At 39.5% G+C, this 26,252-nt stretch overlaps 1 protein-coding gene across 4 annotated transcripts in view; it reads right to left on the bottom strand.

The window, feature by feature from the left end:
* Positions 1 to 7,187, bottom strand: part of LOC146628386 (NT-3 growth factor receptor-like) — a 78,038-nt gene extending 70,851 nt beyond the window's left edge. For all 4 annotated transcript variants that reach the window (XM_085357797.1, XM_085357799.1, XM_085357798.1 and 1 more), the window contains exon 1: positions 6,931 to 7,187. In XM_085357797.1, coding sequence (XP_085213923.1) covers positions 6,931 to 7,187 — 257 coding nt within the window. The remainder of the gene's footprint in view (positions 1 to 6,930) is intronic.
* Between the last annotated feature and the right edge of the window lie 19,065 nt (positions 7,188 to 26,252).

The following is a 26,252-nucleotide window of genomic DNA, read 5'->3' as shown; positions in this document are numbered from 1 at the left end:
AGTTTCTTTAATGTCCTCTGCTCTGCCACTGTCACCAGAGTGTCCAGCTTCATGCCAACCACAGAGCCAGCCTTCCTGATTAGTTTTTCCAGCCTGGATGAGTCCTTCTTTGCTGTGCTGCTCCCCCAGTAAACCACAACATAGAATAGTACTCCGGCAACCACTAACTGGTAAAACATCCTCAGGAGCTTCCTGCAGTAGTTCAGTCTCCTGAGGGAGTACAGTCTGCTTTGGGCTTTTTTTAATACAGGTGCAGTGTGTTACATGACCAGTTCAGTTTTTTGTCCAAACATAGCCCGAGGAACTTGTACAGGGTGAGTCTTGGCTGATGCACTGTCATGTGCCCTATGATCTTGATCTCATCTTGCTTGGACTTGTAAGGGCATGTGTCTTGCAGACTGTTTGTTTTTTCCCTGCCTTTGTTTTCCGTTTCTCCATAGGTACACAGAATGCAGGCTGGTGCCGATTTGGAATCCCCAGCTAACTGGAGGGAGGAGAATTTGAAAGGACCAACCTGGATTGAGGACTCCATGGTGTCCTGGGACAGCCTCAGGACAGCTGAGATATTACATATCTCGGCTGTCCTGGGAAAGCCTAGGTGTTACCCCAGATAAGTTGGAGGAGATGGCTGGGGAGAGGGAGATTTGGGCATCACAAACTGCTTCTGGATAAGCAAAAGAAAATAGATGGATGGCATTTACCTTTTTTTACATAATATATTTGAATCACCTCCTTCCATCTCACTTTGAGACTGCAGTGGTTACTGCAGCCATTATATATAGACTTAGACTTGACTTTTTTAGACATTAATCCCACAATGGGGATATTGGGGATATTCACATTACAGCAGCACAAGGGTCAGCAACAAAATGTGAATTAGAACTATAAAGGACTGCAACCGTTTATCGAGTAATTGGAATAACTCAATTATAAAGAATCCTCAACACAATGTTTTTGCTTTGATGTTTTGTTAAACGGACAGCTCTATATCATCATGTGAATGCAATCATTTCATTTTCCATTGCAACTAAAAAGAGATGTGCATTAGACATGCATCAAGGAGCAGTGTGTGAATAAAAAGTCTGACAACATTAGGCCCATGCAGCCCCCAGTTTTTAAACAAAAAGATGGATAACACAGATAAACAGCTATCACCATCAAGATGTTTACTTGGAAAAAGCTAGCTTCATCAAACCACCTGTTTAATAAGCTCTGATGTGAAGGAAAGTGAACTTCATTTCTTATACACAGTAAAGCTACAGAAGTTACATTAAAATATACAGAACTGTTAATTTTAGTCAAATAAAATATTTAAATTAGGCAGCTTGCATGCCTAATTGCATTTTACATGGCAGCGATACCTGCAAGCAGAACAAGGAGGAGTGAGTATAAACGGCGGCATTGGGTGTACTAGACCATATTTATTTCAAAGCTTTTGAAACATTTTTCAGATATAAAGTAAAATAATGTAAATATCACATTTATTAAATTGTTTTAATATTTTAAAAATTCAAAAATAAAAGCTTTTTTTCCCCCACAGGCCAATAAAATTCTACATGGATCAGTAAAACTCTGGGCCACTGACTCAGGGCTGTTGGGTTGGACACTTAGCTATTATTAACATTAATTATTAACATCTACACCAACATAATGTCTGTTTTCAGCACAAAAATGTTGCATTAAAACACCGGGCAGACTTGAGAATGCTGAGATGCTGCCTTTGTTTATTGCAGCCGCCACATACTCCTTTAAAGGCGTACAGACACAAACTCATTCACTTACACACTTAAATATGCAGAAACACACACACTAAATCCACATCATCCAGGAGATACAACACTGTCAGAACTCTTTTTGCTCCTATTAATGTAAGACCGTTTTCCAAGAAGAACAAATTCAGGTAATTTTTATGGCTTAGTTTATTTTACTTGACTTAACCTTAAAACTTGAAATATAATAAAAATTAAATAAATAAATAAATAAATAAATAAGAAAACATGGTGTACAATAGTAAAACTATTTGGTAGTGATCAGAACTATCTATGCATAACAGTTTGTTCAGTGACCTCCTTTACACCACAACTTCAGAAGTCTCCAGTTTGCAGCCAATCACAGAAAAATCTGTCCTGATCAGTTTATTAGTCTGTTGGTGAGTATACTGTGTACACACCACAACTGACTGACAGGAAATAGCCATGTTTTTACATTAAAGGAGCTCAGTGTACTTAGGAAACAGAGTCTGCTAATCCACTTCTTTTTTAAACTTTATTTAATCAGGAAGTGAATATCTGGAGACAGAGAATATCCTTTGTGAGTGTGTACTGGGTTGGCATGGGAAGCATTAATCTAGCCTAATTTTTTTAATACCCCTGAAGGCAATGAATGTGTGTAAGGGCCATAGTGTGTAGAGTGTGTTGTGGGGAAAAGCAGCAGAGGGCTGTGAACCAAAAGTGTTTTAAAAATCGTTCAGCTTTTCTGCTCCCTTCAGGTTTCCTTGCTGGTGCCGGTTATTGTCCGTCACCTTAAAACCAGTGATTTTCTTCATTTCACTCCACACATCCCTCACACTGTTCTGCTCATACTGTCCAGCTTCCTCTTGCAGGAGTCCTCAGTTTCACCCTTAGGTCGTACTATGCTCTCCTCAGTTTGTCCCCATCTTCAGAAATTCAGGTTTTCTTCTTAAAATAATAATATCTTAAATTATAGTTTGTTTGTTTTTTAATTGTTTTAAATTGTCTTACAGCCATGGTTGGTAAGATGGTATGTTCACAGAATTTGATACATTTAAACTGTACTCCCTATGTGGGTCACATTGTACATTCCAGTCTGTAGTCCTCAAAGCCTAACCCATCCTACTCATGCCAAGATATTACTGTTATTATCATTATTATTATTAAATCACAATTCAATTACAAAAAAACTGTTTTCCAGATAACAGATACTTTATTTACTCTCTGACTTACTGTGACATATCAGACATCTCTTTGTTCTCTGCGTAATCTGTAATTTCAGTTAGTGCATTAGTGAAGAACTTATTGACTTTATCTTCATGGTCATAAATGACAGCATTTTAATATTGATGTCAGCACAGTATTGATGTTGTGTCATAATGTCTTTCAAAAACAGCTCAGTTAAATACATAAAGGCATGAAAAAGAGGACACAGTCACATGTTTATTGTCAGTATGACTGTTTAATGAATACAGCTCTTAAAGTCAGCATGTTGGTTTGTTCACAGCAAATAATTAATGATTTTAAATTAGTCGTTGGTTGATTTTCCTGGCACTTTTCCATCATCATAAATTTCAGAAATCTACTATATATATCCACTGAATTTATTTTAACTTTAAACAATGGCTGCTAAAGGGGGAAAAGTGCCAGAAACCATGATAATTTAGTGGCAATGAATTATATTAAACCTTAAATACTTTTCTCTGAAATTAAACTTAAAATGAAATAGACAAAAATCCAAAGTAAAAATTATCCCCCCAAAAATTTAAATTCAAAGCCAAATATATTAAATCGTGAATTTACTTCAAATTAAAGATAACCCAAACCTACTAAAAAGTACATTCTTACACAATAAATACAATTATTCATGATGATTTGTGCCAATTTGACCATTTTATTAATCAAGTTACCGTAACCACCCAGGATATGCTGGTGGTCTCGTAGTTAAACGAAGCTCCTTTCAGAAATGAAAAGATGCTTTTATTCACGTTAATATCCTGACATGACTTCAAATAAACTTCAAATAAACTTTATTTCCTGTACTTACACACACTTTATCTCATATTATTACATGTTAAAACTCAACCCCTCACTTAACTGTGTGGGATATGCAACTGAAACCAATCCTGTGTTTTTCAACCAGTTTTCCACTATTGTGCTGATGAGCACACGGAACAATGGAGCTGACATCTGACACTACACATGCTTCACTTATTCTGCTTAGGCTTCCTGGCTATTATTATTATTATTATTATTATTATTATCATTATTATTGCAAGTAAAACTGCTTTTTTACACGGTTCCCTTATTTTTCCGGGTGTAGCGATCAGTGTTGGAGAAGCAGGAGGGAATTCGATGTTCAGCAGCTCCTTTGATCAGTAATAATTTTTCAGAAAACCAGGTTAATAATGAAGTGAGGTTTTGTGCTCACAAAATAATCTGTGCGTGTAGCAATGTGTTCTGCCATCTTGTTGTAGACTGGCCACAGTTTACAAACTCTTCCCGTTCTTATTAATTACTGTGTGTTTTACTGTAGTGTGTGTACAAGATGTGTGTTTTGTTGGCTACATAAGAGATAAAAACAAAGAACCTACAGATGCTGTGACAGTCAGGTCCACTTCAGTCCACAACAACAACATGATGGACCACAGCCTGTGCGCACGCGTGTATGTGTATGTGCATTATCCCTGAGCCCTTGAGCACATGTGTATGTGTGTGAATGGCGGGGTGAGGTTTTGTAGTTTAAAATCACTTTGACTGGTCACTGAGATTAGGACTGTCCACGTAAACTTTACCTAATACTAGAGTGGACTTTATATTAAAAGGAAAGGGTTTATAGCAAAGCTCTAATATAAACTGTCAGTGCTGCAGCAGGTGCACTCCTGACAACTAGAGGAGACAAGAGGCAGTAATGATCTGGATCTTCTGATCAAAGTGACTGCAGTGCCACTCCCAAAGCAGGATGTCCACTCAGCATGACCTACGTTCTCAAAGAGGCTCTGGAAGAATATGACAAGGAGAGAAGACACCACATCTTCTCAGATAAAACCAATCTGTAGTTAATGAGGAAGAGTTATCAGAGCATCAGGAAAATTTATATATTTATATACTAACCCCGACACTACAACCACACTCACCCTTAGAGGACTTTGACCACACCATTTTGGGGTTCAGTATGTCACCCATGGACATTTCAACATATATTTGATTTAATGAATTAGGATTTAAAGCATCACCCTTCCAGCTAATGGATGAGCTGGTCTACCTCCTGGGCAAAGTGACTGATTGAATTCACAGTAAGGAAACATACTGTACAGCGAAAGTCAGTGTGATTTGACAAATGCAGCCATGGCATATGCTGAACTAAGCAGGCCACCAAAAAGAGCACGAGCAATGCTGAGCAAGAGACTAAAGGCTCAGAAGAAGACTGGACTTTGGTTTAGTCACAGACCAGTAACTAAACACTATCCCTAAACTTAGACAGAGTGCTACATTTATTTATTTATACAAAAAGCCACATTAACCCACTCACACACACATCTCAGTCGTTGTGTCCTTGGGCAAGACACTTCACCTACCGCCTACTGGTGTTGGCCAGAGGGGCCGATGGCGCGATATGGCAGCCTGGCTTCTGTCAGTCTGCCCCAGGGCAGCTGTGGCTACAACTGTAGCTGCCTCCACCAGTGTGTGGATGTGAGAGTGAATGAATAGTGGCATTGTAAAATGCTTTGAGGGTCTCGAAAAGCGCTATATAAATGTAATCCATTATTATTATTATTATTATTATTATTAATATTATTATTACAACATTTCCTCACCAAAGAAATGAATATAAATTTAGTTATATTAAAACCTTATGATATACTGAGGACTGTTTGCCACTCTCTTCCAAAGCAAGAAGAAAGTTTTTGAGAAAAATTCACTTGTGGTCTGATGTGGTCAGTTTTCAGTATCTGCCCAGATAACATTTTTCATGGATATCTGGATGGCTGGTTGGCTCTTCATCTTAAAGAAACAGACTTCTGCACTAAAATTTGCTTAATATTATCTGAGTCATGACTGTTCTTATAATGCAATAAAAAAGCTATTTGGAAACATCTGGACCTATTACCTCTCACGCTGGACTGTTTCCTATAAAACCATGGCATTTAGCAATGTTATGCAGGAACAGCTAAGGGAGAGGCACACTTTCCATCAACAGATGGCTATGTTTAAAAGTATCAAATATATTCATGCATTTCAGATTTCCATTTCCTATATAAATTGATTCATTCACATCTTTTAGATCAGTTCGGAATTCGGAATTTGAACACTTGAATTTGAACACTTGAACACTTGTGGCATACCAAAGACCTGTTTAATACCCTAAACACAGACAAAGATCAAGCCTCCTCATGTGAGATAAACCATTTCATCATCATTCTAATCTTTTTAGACCTGCTCAATTCTTTTACATTTAGATTACTCATTTATTTTACAAGAAATTAATAACAGAATGTAATTTTTATAAAGCAACTCCAGACCTGCCAGCTCTGCTTGTTCTGATGGGGTTTTACCATCACCATTAATCACAGTGTACGGTTCCCGAAAGTGAGGAACCACTGCACATGTGCACAGATGAAGGGAAGTTTTGGAGAAGACTGAAGTTTCTCAAAAAATGTTTAAGAGGATGTTTAAGATGGTTCATTATAAAGTCCTGAATAAAGCAGGTACATTTATTATTTGAGTCAAGTGGAACATTTATTTGCATAATCATTCTTCGGTATTCTGAGCCTGGATCCCTGAGTCATCTGGATCATTATTGATGTTGCTGTTATTCATAGTAATATTTATTAATAGTATCATTAACAAGAAGAAGAATCATTTTATTTTATTTCATTTTATTTTTTTTATTTTTTTATATATTTTAAGTATTATATTTAAAATTTGCCAGATTTTCAAAAAGTTTACATTTTTTGAACAATTCTGTGATTTCAATTTTATTCTATGAAAAGAAAAACACCAGAACTGTTTGAACCAGGAATCTCGCCTTTTTGCCCCAACCGAGGAACCATCACTCATTTCTGTAGCTGGATCTTATCGTGGGTTTTTAGTCCACTTGTTAAAAAAAAAAAAAAAAACTATAATAAATTCACCAATTAAAAGGACAAAACTTCTCTTAAATATCCTTAAAGCTTTGATCTAGAGAAGCAGCACTCACATGGAGGTGATGTTCTGGAAAAGATCCTCGATGCTCCCGGTATTATTCCCAGCATTCCCGGTCCCCTGGAAGGACAGCAGCGGGAAGAACTGGCTGTTGTCGGACTTACTGCAGAAGATTTCAGTGGGAGAGCAGGTGCAGGTGGGGGGACAGTCCAACAAGGAGCTCGGGCAGCTGTGAAAGAAAACGCTGAGCAGAACGGAAACCTTCCAGCAGCACCGGATCCCGAGAAGGCGACGCGCGCCGAACAAATCCATGCTGTCACGATTCAGTCCCAGATTCCAACTTTGAAGCTGAACGAGAATGAAAATGACTAAAAATGAAAATGACTCAGTCCGTCAGAGTCTGAAGCCGTGTGAACGCTGCGCTCGCCTTATTCCGCTCAGTGGAGTCCAAACGGTCAAAGCTGTAAACATCTCCCTCCGTGTGTTCACGCGTGTCTGAGTGTGCGCGTGCTTGTGGGGGTATCAGAGGTTTTAATGATGCCAGTCACGCCCCCCTCCCTGCTCGTCACACCAACAACGTTTGGATGGAACAAAGAGGACAAAATAAGAAAAATCCAGAATATTCTCCCGCTGTTTGATGTGTACGGTCGCAGTGAGCATTTCTCTCATTTTCATCTCCTTTTTGAGTCATCTGTCCATCTCTCAGTCTCTCCCACACACTCTCTCTCTTTCTCTCTCGCTCCCCGTGGCGTTTCTTCCACCAGGGGTCGAGTGAGAGAGAGAGAGAGAGAGAGAGAGAGAGAGGCCCCATCCTGAGTCCACCTGCTGGGCAGAGGAGCGCAGTGGACACGCGTCAGCTTTGCTTTTGTGCGCACGCACACACACGAGCGAGAGAAAGAGAGAGATATTCACACTGCTCTGATCAGGCTGAGTTACAGTAAAGAACAGTTTAAATAGCAATTGGGATAAATATGACGCCGAGTTCGTGATTATCAGACACATATGTGTGTTATATTATCTCCATCAAGCTCTCGAACTGTTGTAAAATGAGCAGCTACTCTTTCTCAGGTGACGGTGCAAGAGTAAAGGTTTGGTTAGGTGGATGAAAGCTGGCCTTTGAGGCAGCTGCGCTGTGACCGCTGAGCCACAGCGCTCCCTGTTTGGCCTGACTGAAACTATAGCATTATGTGACCACTAGAGGTCCCTGAATGACAGAGTGTAGCTGTGGGATCATACAGGCTTAGTTTTCCTTTCTAACATAATGTATAGCTCCAGTTTTGGAGCATACTGTGATCTACGTGTAAGTATATGTGTCTGCATACGTGTTGGATCCCAAGGAGATGTTACACAGATTCTCCTCCCCTGCAGATCATGTCCTGTGGAAATCACAGTTCACCTGGAAATGTGTCCACACATATTACCCCCATATTCTGTTCTCCACACACTCTCACTCAACAATAAACGGTCTATACAAAGCATCTCGTGAATGTTAATGTAGAGCAATGAGCCTGCTGACCATTATTCTTCCATTCATGTTTTCCTCTGTCTCCGTTTAATCACAGCTTATCAAACTGATCGTCAGGCAGTTTTCCTCCATCCAGGGATATCAGTTGAAAATGTGACTTTCATCTCATAGTCACTTGGCCTGTAATATTAAAAGGACTCATAAGGAGGATATCCACTTTAATGACTGTTTGAGACCTATCACTAGTTTTATGTACAGATGGCAAATTTACACCGAGGGGGAAGAGTTTGTGTGGGAGCCACCACAGTGTCTCTAGTGGGCTCTTTCTACCCGATGGCACAGTCATGTTCACTGGTATGTGTATAAAATTTGAAAAAATTACCAACACTAGGAGTGGTGTATATTTGTATATCAATATATTCCACGTATACTCGCAATTGATATCAGGGGCAGACAAAACAGAATGATGATGCATCCTGTATCATCCTGCACTTCAGCTGGAGTGGTACACAACTGATCTCAGGCATTGATAACTGGTCCACTGAGGAAGAAGTTGTTAATCCTTTTCTATTTTTTGATCGATATAAAGGAGGTCAAAAAGATATTTAAAAAAAACAACCTGGTTGGAATAAATCTTTATCAAATCTCAGTATCATTTATGAAATTAATTTTCTCTCTCTTTTATAGAGTATCAATGATATAAATTCTGATCAAAATATCTCAACAACAACTATAGGCAGGGCAGTGCGTGTGAGTGTTGGGGGAGCCTGACCTCCATAGGCAGTATCTTTCATTGCAGCTATGAAGCAAATTTCCAGACATGAAGTGAATGCAAAAGAATTGAAAGCATACTTATTGCCCAATTTACTCGCATTTTAAAACAAGTCGAGTCAGTTTGACTTGTATTCCATTACAATCGAGTACCATCTAATGTGTATTGGCTCGTTACAGCAATGCGGCGAAATATTTGTATGCGACATGAATGCCGCAACAAAGGTGGATCTTGAGGCAACGGTATACCTGCTGCTTGGTCTGTTGTTTTTGGTCAGGCTCGATGACCACAGTGTTGTTTTTGTGCAGCTGTTTCCTTCATTGCCGAGTTTCAAAAATGGTGGTTTGATTTTTCTCAAAGACACGCTCTCATGACTCATCGAGTGACGCCACTGACTAGCCAATCGGCACGTAGGCTGTGAATGTCACATTTTTTGGATCGTTCAAACCACTTCAAGTAGCTACTAAAAAAGTAGCTGGTATGAGGGACTATCATCAAATGGAAAACCCTAAAAACTGTATCAAGCCATTAGGTAGTAATGGAAAAAAAGTTATAAGTGACAATTCAGGGTCACCTGATCCAGCCCTAATTATATACTTTATTAAAAAGGAAGTTTTTAACCGTATTCTTTGAGTAGAGTAGTAGAGAGGGTTTTTGTCCTGTGAATTCAAACTGGAAGCTGGTTTCACAGAAGGAAGCCTGGAAGCTGAAGGCTCTGCCCGCCATTCTCCTTTTAATACCCAAAGCACCACAAGTAAGCTTGCAGTCTGAGAGAAAAGTGCTTTATTGGGGTGATACCATGAGGTCTTTTAGATTAGATTAAGCTTGATTATTCAAGGCCTTGTATGCAAGAAGTAGGATTTTAATTTCTATTCTGGATTTACCAGGGAGCCAATGAAGAGAAGCCCGTATAGAAATATACTCTTCTGTTTCTAGTCTATTTCAGTTCTCTTAGTGCAACATTTTGGATCAAGGGAAGGCTTTTAGTGAGTTTTAAGGCAACCCAATAATAATCAATTATAATAGTTCAGCCTAGAAATAATAAAATTAACTACTTTTGTTACCATCACTCTGTTTTACTAATAGGAAGCTCTATAGTAGGGTACAGGAAAGGAGAGCTAATTAGTCAAACTTCAGATTAAGGAGGAACGATGTCATTTTCATCTTAGTTGAGGAATGTAAACCAGTTCTTTATCCTCTTCAGGATATTCAAATATGCATGGGAGTTCGCCCATCCAGTCCACATGTGTTTTGTGGACTTGGAGAAGACACTGAACTGCATCTCTTGGGGGACCCTGTGGGGGGTCCACTGCTATGAGCCTTTCAGTCACTGTATAACCATTGCAAGACTAGGCCCACATTGCTGCAAATAGTTGGATCTTGTTGGATCTCTTGCTTACGAGTGAGGGGGAGGAGAGCAGAAGATTGGAGCCAAGTCTGATGTGGATGTTGCACCAGTCTTTCCTGTTGAAGAAAGACATGAGCATAAAATAAAGCTGTTGGTTTACTGGTCAATCTATATCTTCACCCTCACCTATGGTCATTAGCTCTGAGTAGCAACTGAAAGAATGAGATTGCTGATACAAGTGGCAGATATGAGCTTAGTCAGGATTGCTGGTTTCTCTCTTAGAGATATGATGAAGAGTGCAGTCATTCAATAGAGGGTCAGATTAGAGCTACTGCACTTCCACATCGAAAGGAGCCAGTTGAAGAGGTTCGGACATCTGACTAGGATGGCTTCTGGGCAACTCCTGATTGAGGTGCTCTGGGAATATCCTACTGGAAGGTGGCCCCAGGGCAGAACCAGGACCGGCTTGAGATATTAGATCTCTCAGCTGGCCTGGGAAAGCCTTGGTGTTTCCCCCCGATAAGCTGGAATAGTTCGCTGGGGAGAGGAAGGTCTGGGCGTCCTTGGTTAGGCTGCTACCTCCGCGACCCAACCCTGGGTGAGCATAAAAAAAATGGATGTATGGATCGATAGATGGATGGAGTTTTTAAAACCTTATTGTTGTCATTGTCCCTCAGTCCTCCAGGTTTGTCTTCTTTATATTTCTCCCCCTTGATTTTTTTCCTTTTTGTGCTCGTTTGTTTGTGTCTGTGTTTGTGGGCGAGACTCAATGCAACAATCAACCACCCATTTCTGAAGGTCGCATCAGGGAGCCACTACTTAAGGTAGTAGCTGATAGTCATGCTTTGCATCATTGAACTACTCAGTTAAACACTGGCTCTTACTTCTATGTGTGTGTCTGCCTCTCGTGTCTCACGAATTCTTACCCTGTGTTTTACTCTGTACAAATCCCCGGATTCCCTTCTCTGGTGTGCTGAGCTTGACGTTTGAGAGCGAGTGTTACCTGTAAATATTGAATGTGTAGATTCCCTACCTCCCTGGACCCGCCTGGAGCACTATTCCCCTGTTGCATTGTTCACGGTGTAAATATCTATTCACTGGAAATAAAAGCCCTGAACTGTGGTCTTCTAAACCCTGCATCTGAGTCCTACCTGCCCATTAGCCTTGATAATTTTAGTGTATTATGAGTCTTAGGTATTTGTATTATTGGCTTTTTGGTGTTGTCTCACCTTTATTATTTTTCTAAAGAGGAGTTTTTAAAATTTGAATTAAGTTAAATTTAAATCACACGTTAGTAGAATTTCCTGTTTCTGTTTCTTTTGCTAGGCTTCTGGCTTTTGAAAAATTAAGAGGAAGAAAAGAAAAATTGTCTTTGCTAATGTCATACTATAAGCTGTGCACCTGTTTTTTGTTTTAATTAAATTTAATTTTAGTTTGTTCTTACTGTAAATCACTATATATCTATATTTATTCCACTTAGGTTTTGGGCTAAAAGGGTTTGGTGCCACCCATTCTGATGAAATCAATCAGATGTTAATGTCATGACTTCTTAATGTACCTATGACCATAATGCATTATGGATGAGCCATTGATTCCTAATGGCTGGTTAATGTAGAGCATGTGACCAGGCTGTGGTTTCATGATAGATGGATAGAAACAAACCTCTCTGTTTTTAGGTCTTTCAGCGCCTCTGTCATGTTCTTATACACACACACACACACACACACACACACACACACACACACACACACACACACACACACACAACACAGGCCTGCAATATGTTTTGCAATAACAGGGGTGTTGCTAGACTCTTGAAACACTGAGGGCATCACTTGATAGCTGCACATTTTAATTGTTATTTATTATATTTTATAGTAAAATTCATATAACTATAAATAGAAAACATCAAACATTATGTGCTTCCTAAAGGTTGAAGACACAGAATACTGAGTACTGAAATCAAACACCTGTGCAACTGGAATTCTTCTTCTTATCATTTTTTTTTTAAGCAGCAGGAATAAAACCTTAAAGGTGATGAAATGATGATGACAGTACTTAGTTCAGTTTTTAAACTTTACCAGCTCTGGCCTCATAGCATCTGCTTTTGTTGTGCCATACTGGCTCCTTTAAACTGTGTGCTTTTGGTGTATTGTTTGTCACCTTGTCCATAAAAAGAATGGGCCAATCAAACTCCATCCAAACCTATCAACTTATTTAATACACGCTGACTCAACCAACTATTCAATTATTATGTTTTCTTGTCTTTGTCTCATCCCCGTGTCTCCTGTGACAGTCTGTCATGTCCTCTGTGTATGTTTCCTCAGTCATGTATTTATTTATTCCCTCTCTGTCCCATGTTTGTTTTCCCATTTGTGTCTTACTCTGTGTCTCTTGCTCACTCGCCCTCCTTGTCTCTGGGTTTGTTCCCATGTTCTTCTCCTTGTGTTTCATCCTTTGTCTCCCCAGTCTGTCATATGCTTTCATGTTTGTTTATCATAAATCTTCACATCTCACTCTGTTGCAGACACTCAAAATCTATTCCAAAAAGTTATACCTAATAAAGACAGTGCAGATGAAGGTGGTACATTATCCATAGCTTCAGCCCATAACAACTGAGCAGTATTACCTCTGGTGGGCCACTAGACTGGGAGTGTCACAGTGCAGCTATAAACGGATGAGTGAGATAAAGCTACAAATTCTCCTTTCAGTCTGGTTAGCTTTCTTAATATTCATTTTAGCCCTAACAAATATATTTATGTCCCCCCTATTGAATTATTTCACCCTCTATCTGTGGACTCACAGAGCTGAAGGACAGATGAGTCCATTTAGGAAAGTAATGTCCCTATTTGTTCTATGAAAAACAAAACACACACACACACACACACACACACACACACACACACACACACACACACACACACACACACACACACACACACACACACACACACACACACTATTACACCATTACAGTCTGTGCTGTGCCCCTGGCAGTATAACCCATTAGCCTTTAGCCATTAAGAAGGTTTTTAAGGACCAGACCACAAACAAATCTTTAAAAATCAAAACACAGACACATGTACTCATGGACCACTTCCTTTTTTCTTCATACAGATGTTACACAGATGATACGTAACTGTGCATCCTAATGAAACCTGGTAACCCAAGCCTATCTACCCGATGTAGTACACTATAAAAAATGCTAACTTAACCATAAAATACCTAAAATAATGATGCTCATGTCTGGCTGCTGGCATGAGTGCTTTTCAAAAGTGTGTGAATTTGAGAGTGAGAGCATGGGAGAGCACTTGGAAATGGCTTTGAAGGACAGAACAAACACCAGAAAAAGTATTAGCAGGTCAAAAATGAGAAGAAAGTGTTAGGTAATCAGGTGTCAGCTGTTAATGTTTTAACTACAACAATGAGATTCCACACTGGTATCAAGACTGAAATACACACTGATTTCAAGTGGAAATGCACAGTTCAACCCATGGTTGTCAATAAGTCCGTCCTTTTTCTTTTGTTTTTGTAATAATGGAGAGCTTTCACGATGTTGTGTCTTTGATTCAGATATTAGTTTATACACATTCTTCCATTAAATGTATCTTGTGATATTATTGTTGTAATATCTGTAATATTATCTAATAATCATGTTATCTCTGCAAAGGAGTTTCACCAGCAATCTTTGTGCTCCATAAAAGCGTTTATGTGACTTGACATCTTTCCTTTTTATATCCGCTTCTTTCCTTTTTTAGCTTTTCCCCTTCCCCCTCTATCTACCAATTAACATCAGCATCTCCGTCATCCAGAGCTCTTACTGCCTATCTCTTCCTCTTCTCACAGACTACATCATCTAATGTTCTTAATGCCCACCAGGATCATCTTCATTTATTTCATATTTGACTGCATATCCCAACCTCAGCCTCCTATACTCATGTCTTCCTGCATCCTCTTCCTCTTTGTGCACTATTCCCTCAGGCTGTTTCCAGTTATAACTTCAAAACATATGTTTCAGTCCCACAACAATTTCTGACAACACAAAAAACCCCATGGTGGTTTGTTGTGCTGTGGTCAAAGGCCACACAGAACAGCAGCACATATAGATAGGGCAATATGATTTAATGATCAAGGCACATATTCACGTAACAAGCCTGTAACCATTTGCTACAGTCAAATCTTATACTGTGAAATCTCACACACGTCAAACTGAAGGCAATTCACCACATCACTGAATGTGTATGCACACATTATAGTTAGGGGACATGTACCTGTTTATATATGTGTGTGTTTGTGGGTATGTTTGGGGCAGAGGGGGTGTTAAAAAAACTGCCACCAATCAGAAACAGCCTGCATTTAACTGGTGGTTTCAAAAAAAAATTCAGTGCTTCATTTTCATGCACTTTAGCTCCAGGTCTAGCTTTTTTCCCTATGTTTTTGAAAATGCAATTTCAGATTGCTTTAGATGTTTTAGCTAAATGCTTGTTCTCTCATCTCCTCTCTCATTTTTCAAGTATTCAGTTGAGGGCCAGCACAGTGGCAGTAGTTACCACAGTTTCCTCACAGCAAGAAGATCCTGAGTTCAACTCCACCACCTCACCAGGGCCTTACTGTGTGGAGTTTACATGTTTGGATGGGTTCTCTTCAGGTACTGTGGCTTTCTCCCACAGTCCAAAGACACTTTGTTAGTGTTAACTGGTGATTCTAAAAGTTAGTGTGTGTAAGGTCCTACTGCTCAAGAAGGCTCAAGTACAGGACTAATCTAAATTTGCCTGTGAACATCTAAATGATTCAGAGAAGCCTTAGGGGGAAATGCTGTGGAGTAGATGAGGCCAAAATTAAGTTTTTGGCGTTAACTAAACCAGTCGTGAGACATGCTGTGTAAGAAATGCTGTTCATGACCTGGGGTAATTTATTTATTACAGAAAATCAAGATCTTTCATGTAAAATACTGGTGACCACAGCAAACTGCTAGAGCACAGATCAACCAGAAGGAGGTTTCAGCTGCTGCACTCTCTTTACAACTGAGTTGCCACAAGTGTTACAAAATTTATCACCCCATTCAACCTGATGGAGCTTGAGGAGAGAGAATGACAGAAACTGCACACAAAGGGGGGTCCCAAGTTTGTAGCATGTGTGATACAAAAGAAACTGAAGCATAGGCTGCGTTGTGGAACAGTACACATTTTATGTAGCTTTGCCATGTTACTCTTCTCAGCCCACCCCTTTGGCTGCTCCGACATGGCTGAAATAATGAGCACTAGTTCTAGTTGTCCTAGCTCTAGTCGGCCAGCCTCCCCTCGAACTATCCCCTGAACCCACTGCACCACTGCACCACCCCTGCACCACCGCATATCTCCATTGCCCGACTTAGGCTCGGTAGCCGTCCAAACTAAGTTAGGCCACCTATGTGTCAGTTTAATTTTCCCCTGGGCTTAAACCTTCCTCCCAGTTTTCTTTATTTAGGTCCAGCACTAATATAGTATAGTTTATAATACAGGGAGTGCAGAATTATTAGGCAAATGAGTATTCTGTCCACATCATTCTCTTCATGCATGTTGTCTTACTCCAAGCTGTATAGGCTCGAAAGCCTACTACCAATTAAGCATATTAGGTGATGTGCATCTCTGTAATGAGAAGGGGTGTGGTCTAATGACATCAACACCCTATATCAGGTGTGCATAATTATTAGGCAACTTCCTTTTCTTTGGCAAAATGGGTCAAAAGAAGGACTTGACAGGCTCAGAAAAGTCAAAAATAGTGAGATATCTTGCAGAGGGATGCAGCAGTCTCAAAATTGCAAAGCTTCTGAAGCGTGATCATCCAACAATCAAGCGTTTCATTCAAAATAGTCAACAGGGTCGCAAGAAGCGTGTGGAAAAACCAAGGCGCAAAATAACTGCCCATGAACTGAGAAAAGTCAAGCGTGCAGCTGCTAAGATGCCACTTGCCACCAGTTTGGCCATATTTCAGAGCTGCAACATCACTGGAGTGCCCAAAAGCACAAGCTGTGCAATACTCAGAGACATGGCCAAGGTAAGAAAGGCTGAAAGACGACCACCACTGAACAAGACACACAAGCTGAAACGTCAAGACTGGGCCAAGAAATATCTCAAGACTGGTTTTTCTAAGGTTTTATGGACTGATGAAATGAGAGTGAGTCTTGATGGGCCAGATGGATGGGCCCGTGGCTGGATTGGTAAAGGGCAGAGAGCTCCAGTCCGACTCAGACAGCAGCAAGGTGGAGGTGGAGTACTGGTTTGGGCTGGTATCATCAAAGATGAGCTTGTGGGGCCTTTTCGGGTTGAGGATGGAGTCAAGCTCAACTCCCAGTCCTACTGCCAGTTTCTGGAAGGTACCCTCTTCAAGCAGTGGTACAGGAAGAAGTCTGCATCCTTCAAGAAAAACATGATTTCCATGCAGGACAATGCTCCATCACACGCGTCCAAGTACTCCACAGCGTGGCTGGCAAGAAAGGGTATAAAAGAAGAAAAACTAATGACATGGCCACCTTGTTCACCTGATCTGAACCCCATTGAGAACCTGTGGTCCATCATCAAATGTGAGATTTACAAGGAGGGAAAACAGTACACCTCTCTGAACAGTGTCTGGGAGGCTGTGGTTGCTGCTGCACGCAATGTTGATGGTGAACAGATCAAAACACTGACAGAATCCATGGATGGCAGGCTTTTGAGTGTCCTTGCAAAGAAAGGTGGCTATATTGGTCGCTGATTTGTTTTTGTTTTGTTTTTGAATGTCAGAAATGTATATTTGTGAATGTGGAGATGTTATATTGGTTTCACTGGTAAAAATAAATAATTGAAATGGGTATATATTTGTTTTTTGTTAAGTTGCCTAATAATTATGCACAGTAATAGTCACCTGCACACACAGATATTCCCCTAAAATAGCTAAAACTAAAAACAAACTAAAAACTACTTCCAAAAACATTCAGCTTTGATATTAATGAGTTTTTTGGCTTCATTGAGAACATGGTTGTTGTTCAATAATAACATTATTCCTCAAAAATACAACTTGCCTAATAATTCTGCACTCCCTGTACATAACTAATATCAAGCAATGTCCACGTGCACTCTTGTAAAATGGCCTGAGGTCCATGCGCTCAAACTGACTCTCCATCAGCAGTAACTTGTGGCACTCCCGGGATGGCCAGCTGGTTCACCTGCTGACACACCTGACAGGATGGGCACCACCAGCAACCCAGACAAACACCTGTACCTTCACTGATGGAGGTGTTGGCCCAATAGTGGTGGAGCATAGGCAGCGTGATGGAACAGTGCACCTCTGGAAAATATTTGCAAGAATTTCAAGCAAACACTTAACTTAGTTGTTATTGGGTATTGTGTGTAGAATTTTGAGGAAAAAACGAATTTAACCTATCTTTTTTTTTTTTTTTAATAAGGCTGCAACATGACAAAAAAGAACAAGTGAAGTGCTGTGAATACATCTCAGATGCACTGTAAGATTCACTAGAGAAGTTTGCAGCCAAGTGTGAAGCAGCAGGAATACAAATTTTTCTGAGGCCATAGTTCCCAGCCAAAAAATGTAAAGTTTGCATCGGGGAGAAGTTGAAATAATGTGAGGAATTCACCTTTCTACCAGGTGAAGAGTTTCAAGGGCTTGGATGAGGCCTTGAGACAGAGCCACATGAGAGAGAAAACGTCTTGGCTTGCTTCAGAATGCCCCAGTGTTTCCCTGGAAGTGCTGGAGGAGGTGGCAGTAAAGATGAAGTACTGAGAATCTCTGCTTAGACTGCTGTCCATCGTATGGACCTGAATAAATAGCACAAACTGTATGGATGCCAGAAGATTTATATTTTACCCCATTTCCATGTGTTGTCTGATGTTTTGCCTCAGTGACTTCACTCACTGCAGACTATGATTGTTCATTTTAAGTTGAGAAACAAGCATTTTAGCACACCCAATGCCAGTTGGCTTTGAAATAAATACAACTTAATCTTTTCTAATGGCTTTTCCTCTTATCTCAGCACATTACGGGACAATATTTCCTCATTTGTATCCATTAATGTATTTGGTTTCTTGCTGATTTTCAGATAAGATGGCAAACAATCTGCCTCGTTTAAATTGATCTTGTTTTGTTTGTTTTTTTACTAAACTGCTCAAAGTGCAGATGAAGGTGTAAACCAATCCTGGACAACCCAATTACCTGTGGTCACTTTATCTTTTAAGTCATCGATAAGAGGCATTTTATCCCTGCTGTTTATGATTTTATGTTGTTATATTGATGTCAGCAGTCCTCCTATACCTCCACACACACCCACACACACACACACTTTCATAACCCTGTTTCATAGCACATACACACATGCACTCCCAAACCAACTTTATGACTTGATCTCTACCCATTCAGCCACGTTAATGGAAGCAGACCACACATCCAGTGCTGTTTTAAATCCCATTGCGAAGTTCTTATGATTCACAAATGCTTCCTCTCCTTTTTACTAATGCTCCTTCACCACAAAAGCCCACGAGTCAGCAGACCTCAACAACCTATTCCCCACACACACATACACACACTCACACACACAAACCACGATTGCCCATTAAGTGGCATTAGAGCCTCTTTCTGGTGGCTTATTCTGGCTTCATGGCACCAAAGTAGCATTCCACAGTTACCCTGTAAGACTCTAAGTCTCACCACACATTTCACATCAAAAACTACTGCTAATGCACTAGTTCACAATATTACAGCATATTGCAGACCGTTACCTGGAAACATCTATACTTGTCACTCTGTCTGCTTCATCTGCATTCTCTTTTTCTCTGTCTTTGACTATGTAATACTATGTGGATATGGTTTTATGTCCTAACAATGTAGGCAACAGTCCTGCTAGGACATACATTGTCCCTTGAAAAGATTGTTTCACTGTATTTTCCTTCACTCAAGAAAAAAAAATGCTGTTGCTGACTTTAATTGCTTTAATTACAGCTACATTTTTCTTGTAATTTTGTGATTTAAGTATAGTAACCTCAGTTTCGATAATCACATCAACAATGTTACCAGAACTGTTTTCTATCACTTAAAAATCTGAAACTGACTCATTATAGAATTGCCTTTAAAAATAGTTTTACATTTGTGCTGTTTTACCCTTTTACTACTTTAAACCTGTACAGTTCTTTGCAATGTTTCTTCATTTCCTGTGTTAAGCATATTGAGTTTTCATGTATTGGAAGGTGCAATATAAATGAAATTTTCACTGTCATTTTTATTGCGAGAAAGGACAAGAGCAAGCATAGTAAGTAAGCATAATAAGCATAAACTGTGCCTGGAACAGAAACACCTGCATTAAACTGTTGGCACAAGAATCTGCACCAAAAACACGGTAACACAAAGCCAGTGTCCAGAGTGATGTAAAAACCCAGCCCATTAACCAGAGCCTGATCTTCAACATGGTCCAAGGCATAGCAATGATGAGCAGTGAGGTTTGTAGCCTCTGTTTCTATGTATGTAAGTATTATTGTAGGGTCTACTTTACATTATAAAGCGCCTTGAGGCGACTGTTGCTGTGATTTGGCACTGTATAAATAAAATTGAATTGAAATGAATTACCTGTACATGTTTTTACAGAAGACACAATGTGGTATTTGCCCTAGGCTGGGTGTCTTTGGGTTCTGTGACTGAAGCTTGAATTCAGTGGGAAACAAAATTATTACATAAGCTGTTTAGGAATTTTTTTTTTATACATAGTCCCCCTTTTAAGGGGTTCAAAAGAATTTGGGCACCACACAGGGTCTAGCTGCTGGACTGGGGTCACATACGGGCAGCTTTATCATTACCCTGTGTTCTTGGATAGCTCTGCATTAGCTTCCTGTCTGTACATCTACTTGCAAAGAGCAGCAGTTATGTTAGCAATATATTACAGTTGTTTCTGTCCTGGACACACGTTCCCTTGCTCTGGTCCTTTTGTAGAATAAAAATAAATGTAATGTCCATATACACACTCCTCAAAAGTTGCATCACAGTACTGCTTTACTATTTTCCTCCTCCTGCACATGAACTGAAAGCAGCAGATTGTACCACAAGCATGAACATGAACAGAACAGAATCATGAAACACTTGAAACCTGACGGGGAGGGAGGAAAACAGACGCACAGACACTGAACAGAGGAAGACAGAGGACTTAAATACACAGAAGGGTAAAGAGGGAAGTGGAAACACCTGGAGAAACACAGCTGACATAAATGAACATGATGCTACAAGGGAAGTGAAACTAAACACAGCGAACATGGAAACACTAGACCTTTCAAAATAACACAGGAAACATCGATAGATGAAGACACGGGCATAACTTACACGATTAACACAGGGGACAAGACAGACTACACAGAAGACAGGAAAAGACTCGGAGAACACGGAGAACTAGAAGAAACATAGACCAGACTCAACTAAGACACACTAAATAATAATACTAAAAACGAAAATAATACTCATAAGTAGGGATGGGTACCGGTATCCGGTGCCATCATGGCACCGGTTCTGTCATAAATGGTAGTAACCAGACCGAAAAGCAGCGCACATTTCGGTGCTTTAATGTTGTTCGTGTGTAATTTACGTTGAGTAGGCTAACCACGTTATTACATTAATGCATGTAAGGTGAACTAGCAAACATCATCATAGCTACATGCGGCTGTCTTCTTGTTTGATGGCAGATACTCCCTTCACCCTGGCCAAAAAGGCTAAAATGACCAAAGAAAAAGTGGAAAACAGTTAAACATGAGAGGTTTTTGGACAAAGTTTGTGTTTTTTCCATTGTTTAAGCACTGCTTCCAGCCAAGAGTGATACCATATATGCCCCATAGCTGCAGAAAGGCTAACATTGTTATCTTTTTACAAAAAAAACAGCTGAACATGAGAGGTTTTAGGACCAATTTTGTTTTCTCCATTCTTCAAGCACCGGTTTGAGCACCGTTTAAGCACCGGCACCGTTTCAAAAGTACCGGTTTGGCACCGGTATCGGATAAAACCTAAACGATACCCATCCCTACTCATAAGTAATCAAACATACAAAATTCTCAACTCAACCTCAACTAAGAACAACACACGAACTAAACAATACTTTACCAAAAGACATCAACAATTCTAAATAGCTCAAAGAGCTGGGTCACAGACCATGCCCCCGACAGCTGTAGGAGGAAGGCCCAGAGAAGCCTCTCTGATCCCAGTAATGATGTACCGTTGTATATGACAAATAAACTTGATAAAGTGCACTGTGAATGGGTAATAGGCCTGTAAGTGTAAGGGCACTTTGAGTGATCAATAATGACTGACATTCAATTTTCCCAGTACGGCCTTAATGAAACTGAGTTTGACACTTTAAAACTTAATAAATTTTTAATTCCAAAACAAAAAACAAGCTGATTTCTTTCTCTAGCAGAGAACAAAAACAAGAAAACAACTCATAGCTGTGGCAATTTTTTAGATAAACTTACAGTGCATCTGGAAAGTGTTCACAGTGCTTCACTTGTCCCACAGTTTGCCATGTTACAAAATTCCAAATTAATTAAATTCCCTTTTTTTCTTTTTCTTTTTTTTCTTTTTTTACCTCAAAATTCTACACACTATATCCCATAATGAGAAAAAGACGTCAGTAGTCCAATCATCCGCCCCTGGAGCCAATCAGCCTCCACTCTACAAGGTTTTAATCTGTGCTATCTGTCATTTTCCCTTTCAGACTCTTGTTTGTGCAGCCCACCTCTTTCCCATCTCCAGCTCACAGACACCTCAGTCAGAGTTCCATCCAAGCCTCAGCCTGTTACTGCAATCTGAAGACTGCTGAAGATTCTAAGAAACATTCTGTTCTTCGACAAAGTCTACAGCCTGTTCGAATGTTCTTCATCAGTGTTAATGCTGTACAAATATATCAGAAGCTGTGTATAAACCTCTTTGTGCATAGAATGTGCCCATATGGAAAAGAAATAGTAAAAACATATATGATTTACTTATGAAAGTGGCCACTTTCTCATTACTTTCATATATTTTTTTAGTAAGTATACAAAACATACAAGTTTCATTATATAATTTTTCAAGGGATCTTATATGTGTTTTCACTTTTGTATGCTTTTCATACAAGTTTCACACAAGACAGATAAAAACTTTATAAGATTTATATATATCTTTTCCATATGGGTGAGCTTAGAGAATGAGTTATATATCATGTCTATGTTAGACTTAAATGTTGCAATCATTTTTCCAATAAAAAGAACCTTGACAAATGTCCTGACAAATTATGTTGTAGGTTACTTTGGAAACACTCTGGCAACCAAATACAATATGCTCAGACGCTTAATAAACAATACTAAACTGAACAAAGAAGCTGGATTATGAAGGAAAGGAGAGCTAGTGAAGTAAAACAGTAGGAGTCATGTGAAAGAGACATCAAGGACAGAATCCACGAGGACCCAGAGCCAAAAAACGAGAAAGAGATTTCAGAAATTATAACAGTAAAGGCCTCCTTCTATACAGAAATCACATCTGGTGTGTGCTGTGTGTGCGCTAAATGGATATGCCACAGGGCCTTTGTCTTATTAAAGTTATTACAGGGACATATCCAGATCACCACTGCTTCTTGTTTATTGAAGATAAATTACAACCACTGTAACAGGAGCAGGTTTCATAAAAAAAACACCACTGTTCTCTTAGAGTCTAGGCAGTGTTTGGCGAATTCTGTCATTTTTCTTCAAGATACTGACATTTCATTTGATAAATCATGAACGTAATTGATTTTATTTCAAGAGGCTCACATTGTGGCAATACAAGGTGTTCTCAGTTATTGAGCTGTTTGAATATAATTTAGCACCTTTGGAGAAACAGTCGGATGTCCCACAATACACTGTGCCGACCGTTTGCTGACTGTCGGTCAGCTTTTTTTCTTCTTCTCTGAAGCTGTGCACATCTTTCATTTCTCTGCCGCAGCTGACAGCCGACATCCAGCTGAACAACAGAGTCCGAATAATTTGGGAATTTTCAGTGATTTTATGTGCACACACACACACACACACACACACACACACACACACACACACACACACACACACACACACACACACACACACACATAATGCCTTTATTGTCACTGTGATGACACCATATGAAGGTGACAAATGGTGATTGATTGTTTAAAAAGTTGGCTTTAAAGGGAAAGTGAGATGCAGTGAAGTTCAACATGAGGAGAGAAATGCAGACAGAAGCACAAAACAGAATCAAAAGAAGAACAGCTGAGATGCAAACAATGGATGCAGCAACCAACCTCCTCTGAACAAACAAGAGCAGCATATATTTACAGTCAGCTGACAGCACCATCTAGTGGTAATAATATAAAGCAAAGAGGAAGTTAGTGAGGCTGTGATGAAGACACAAGACATATTGGTACAAGCTATCACAGTACAATGCTGGAATTCACTGAGCCTCTGAGAGCAACCCATTTTTCACTAACATTTGTAGAAACTGTCTGTGTGCTGCTTGAGTTTATCTATATATTTTATTCTAGTCTAGAATGACACATTATGTCATTAACTGCCAGAACTCTGCTGCCCGTGTCATCACCAGGACCCCTTCTGCCCACCACATCACTCCTGTCCTGCAGCAGCTTCATTGACTCCCGGTCAAATATCGCATCAATTTCAAAATACTCTTGTACACATTTAAGGCTATTCATCATCTCTCTCCTCGATATCTCTCTGACCTGGTTAAGATCACCGCCCCATCTCGTTGTCTCAGATCTTCTTCTTCCCTTTCACTCTCCGTCCCTTCCCCCCGTCTTGCAACCATGGGGAGCAGGGCTTTCAGCTGCTCTGCTCCATGACTCTGGAATTCCCTACCTCCTGATTTAAGAAACATCTCTTCCTTCTCTCTCTTTAAGTCCAAACTCAAAACCCACTTGTACAAAATAGCTTATCCCACATAACCTTTCCACTCTCCTATTTTATTTGTTTATGTCTTATGCTTTTATGATTCTGTAAACTTCTTGCTTTTATGTTGCTTTTATTCTACTGTGTACAGCGACCTTGAGTGTTTTGAAAGGCGCTTTCAAATAAAATGTATTATTATTATTATTATTATTATTATTATTATTATTATTATTATTATTAACTTCTTTCTCCCTTCAGACTTTCTGTGCATGCCCAATTGGATTTTTTTAAACAACACTAATTACAAACACTGATTTATGTATGCCAACATTTATTATCAAGTTTTTCTAAAAACTCCCTGAAAGTCCTTATTTAGGTGTGTCTGAAAGGTGAGAATAGTAACAGGGAATACAAACTTCACTTTTACATCTAGATTTGAATTTGAAATCCTTTCACTGACTGGCAGAGTCCTGAATGACCAGATCCCAAATCACAACAACAGTTGCTTTTATATCATAATGTAAAGACCCTACAATAATACAGATTCAGACAAAGACTCCATGGTATCGTTTTATGCCAATATTGCACTTTTCTCTCAGACTGCTGGTGCATTTGTGGTTATTAGAGTTTGGGAGGAAGAGCCTTTAGCTTTCAGGCCCCTCCTGTTAAAACCAGCTCACAGTTTTATTCAGGACACAGACATCCTCCAGATTCTTAATTATATTGCATAAAGACAGCTTTTGTTGTGAATTAGTGCCATGTCAATAAAATGATTTAAACTGAATAATGTAATAAAAAATCAGAAATGATGTTTGCATTCTTTTTGTTTTAAACTTATTTACCACTAAAAGTGCTCTTTGCACTGCAATCCACATGCAGACAGTCACAGTTATTAATTCAATGTACTGTGTGGTTCAACACTCAAAGACAAAATGCAGTCTAGAGAAGCCTATTACTGAGTGCAGATTAAATTTATCAAGACAATGTCCTGAAAGCCATGAGACCACGACCCCCAGCATCTGTCAGGACTGCTGCTCACACTCTGTCAGATCACCAAAAAGACGATAAGCTAACTATAAAAGTATCACTGAGCTTTTTTCACATGAGAACCCTCGGCCCTTGACCTTCACCATCTGTTACAGAGTGATTTGTTTCAGCTATCCAGTTCCAAAAGTAAGAATCAATGCTAAGAACAGACTGGATTGCACTGAAGGCATATCTAGGGAATTGATTGCATGAATTCACTATCAGTGTAGGCTGAAGGAAAAAAGGACTCAGGACTGATTATGATACTTAGGATTTGACAGAATACATCTTTATTTACTTATAGGATGTGTTAATATCTGATTATATCTTACCTAATATTTATGCATAAATGTAGAAAAACATGAAAAACCTTGTTCATCTCAAAATATTTCATTTCAGTCAGTGCTCTGTATGCTACTATGATCTTGTAGTAGAATGACCCAACTGCACACCTGCAATCAATGCTTATTTACAGTCCCTTCAACTTTATTTTGCTTAACTCAGAGTCGTAACTTTTTTAGCTGCATTCTGCTTCTGGATATTGAGTTGCATAATCCACCAAAACTAATACAATGTGATAACCTTGTGCACTCCAGTGAAACAGCTCAATGAGGTCCATGCCAATGTGCTCAAACAGGACCTCTATTGAAGGTAGTGCACAGACACAGAACAGACTTCCTTGGAACCTTAGTTCCTGGGCCGGAGAGACATACAAATCTTAAATACATCTCAAAGCAGGATGAGTTTTTTTAAAATACAGGAACACAGGCAGGCAGATATGCTGGAGAGAGACAGAAGTGCTGTACATGGAGAAAAACCATGGTGTACAATCTGGACTCATAACCAACAAAACAAGCAAAACAAGCAAACAAATACA

This window comes from Diplotaxodon limnothrissa, linkage group LG7 (genome assembly GCF_057381915.1).
Source record: "Diplotaxodon limnothrissa isolate DT_005_m linkage group LG7, D_limnothrissa_male_GT1.1, whole genome shotgun sequence".
NCBI lineage: Eukaryota > Metazoa > Chordata > Actinopteri > Cichliformes > Cichlidae > Diplotaxodon > Diplotaxodon limnothrissa.
This window is presented reverse-complemented; position numbering and strand designations above follow the sequence as displayed.